This window comes from Sinocyclocheilus grahami, unplaced genomic scaffold, assembly GCF_001515645.1.
Source record: "Sinocyclocheilus grahami isolate Dianchi unplaced genomic scaffold, SAMN03320097.WGS_v1.1 scaffold551.1, whole genome shotgun sequence".
In the NCBI taxonomy this organism is placed as follows: Eukaryota; Metazoa; Chordata; class Actinopteri; order Cypriniformes; family Cyprinidae; genus Sinocyclocheilus; species Sinocyclocheilus grahami.
In genome coordinates this window covers 147351-149651 of record NW_015505730.1, presented here as the reverse complement: position 1 = coordinate 149651, position 2301 = coordinate 147351, and the positions used below count along the sequence as shown (strand labels likewise).

The window sequence follows — 2301 nt, the reverse complement described above, 5'->3', positions numbered from 1 at the left end:
GTAACCATGTATATGATTTCAGAATTAATTAAGTTGTACGAAGCTAGATTAGCTGTCGGGGTCTAGACAAAGGTGGTCTAGAAGAACCGCTGATTAATATTTGGAGTGTTAATTAAGTTGTACGTGGTTATAATAACTATCGGGGGTCTAGACTAAGGGTCTAGAAGAACAGCTGATTATTGTTGAGCATTACATGGGTAATTGTAGGGGGCTAAACAAACCTACTATTTAAAGTAAATAGTATTAGCCATAAACCTCTGAATAAGGATCAAACTGTCGAGTTTGTGATCGTGGAGCCCACGCATAGCGGCCGCCGTGAGGCATCCTAAGCGACATAGATTCCTAATGAACGAGAAAAAAATACAAAGTAAAGAGTTAATTAGAATAATCGAATGTAAGAATAATCAGAGACCGACAAACAACCAATGTGCCTTTCAACCTAAATTAGAATTCAGATACTAAAATGGAGTCAGATTGAGTTAAACCTAAATTGAATAACTCTGCGCGCTGAAAAGACCGAACACGCAAGAGACCTTCATCCACCACTGGGTACCTTCCTTGGACCAGGTGCGCGGACCTTACACTACATATATTATCTATATCATATTTCCTTGCCTTGACTAGCAAGAAACCTATATTAAAAATACGAAAATAACTTTTTTATTTAAGAGATGGTAACTGGATTACACATACTTATTAACCTTAATGTTATGAGGTTGTGTGACAGCAATGTGGCATAATACCGTTTAAAACATTCAACATATATGCACATATTTAACATATATACTGCTTTGGCATACTTTTAGAAAAACTTAAAGGTGCAGTATGCAGTACTGTAAGCATTACACTTGTATTCCATTCCAGCCTAGTTCTGTCAAGTTACATAGCACTGCCTACTGTTAAATCTCAATGGTCTGATTTTCAGCTCCACACAGCTGAATATTAAACATTAAATACTTTTGTCAGTGATTTTGTCCCTTCATGGCAGCATTTGGCTTTCAGCGAGGACAGAAAAAAGATTGCATACTGAATCATTTTCACACTACGCCTGGTTAGAAAGGCAGTGTGTAATTATATGGAAAGAGTATGTAAGCATTACCTTCAAGTCTCTGTGCACAATGCCCATATCATGCAGATACTTGACTGCATCTAAAATCTGCCGAATGAGTTTGCTGGCATCTCTTTCAGTGTAGAAGCCTTTTTCCACAATCCTGTCAAAGAGCTCTCCCCCCGATACGCTGTGAAGACCCACACACACAAACTACAATTAGCGACTCTACTATAATCACACAAGCGTTCAATTGACACTGCAAATTAAACCAACATCAGCCAGTATCTTTTATAATGATTATGGTTGATGTGGTTGCGAGTGCTGAGAAAAACTCACAGCTGCATGACCAAATACAAATGCGACTGACTTTCGAAGATGTCTTCCAGTGAAACAATATTCTCATGTTTTATTCTGAAAAAAAAAAGAAAACAGCAATGATTAGAATCTAAACTGGCAATCAGACTTACCATTTCAGCTGATGGACAGTAAAATGGCTTAAGATCCTTGCATTAGGGACCAGAACTTGTAGGATCCAACTTGCACAACCTGCAGATTGATATTTTACATTGTGTATATTGATTTATTTCACTATAAGGCAATGCTACTTTTGTATTATTTTTATATTGTTATATTATATAAATATTTTGAATTAGCTTTTATTTGATGTTTTCAGTTTTTATTTTTATTTTAGTTCACGTTTTACAAATTTTATGTTTTTGTTTAATGCATTCAATTAATTATATATATTTTTTTTCGTCTAATTTCACATTTATTTAAATACTGAAAACTATTTTTAATCATTTTAGTTTTAGTTTTTTTCTTTTCTTTTCTTTGGATTTTTATAATCTAATTTCAAATTTATTTCAATATAGCATGCGTGCCTGTCTGTTTCCATGAGGATGATTTCAATTAAAAGGACCTTATGATATGTTGTTGTTGAGATCTCCAATGACCTGGAAGCCATGCTATAGTGAGTCATGATCACAGCAGGGTTGTTTAGTGAGAGAGAGCAGCTCATACAGCGCTGCAGCTGTCAACAAACTTTCTACTGGACTCGTGTCACAGACTTCTCAGACTGCCTTAAGTGGAAAGGGGGAGATGTGGGGGGCAAAAAGGAGGTCGGGAAGAAAGAATGAAGGAAAGAAAGAGCGAGTGAGAGGAAATGAAGAGAGCGGGAGCTGTGCTGTTGCCGTGAGACATGGTGTAATTAAGGCCTCCCGTGGCTTCCTGTGGGTAAAGGAGGAGGAAGA

The 2301-nt window shown here is 36.7% G+C and overlaps 1 protein-coding gene across 1 annotated transcript in view; it reads right to left on the bottom strand.

Annotated features, from left to right (window-relative positions):
* Positions 1-1521, bottom strand: part of LOC107555960 (calcium/calmodulin-dependent protein kinase type 1-like) — a 7827-nt gene extending 6306 nt beyond the window's left edge. Inside the window, exons 1-2 of the mRNA XM_016238916.1 lie at positions 1388-1521; positions 1100-1238 (exon numbers count right to left, since the gene is read on the bottom strand). Coding sequence (XP_016094402.1) covers positions 1100-1238; positions 1388-1521 — 273 coding nt within the window. The remainder of the gene's footprint in view (positions 1-1099; positions 1239-1387) is intronic.
* Between the last annotated feature and the right edge of the window lie 780 nt (positions 1522-2301).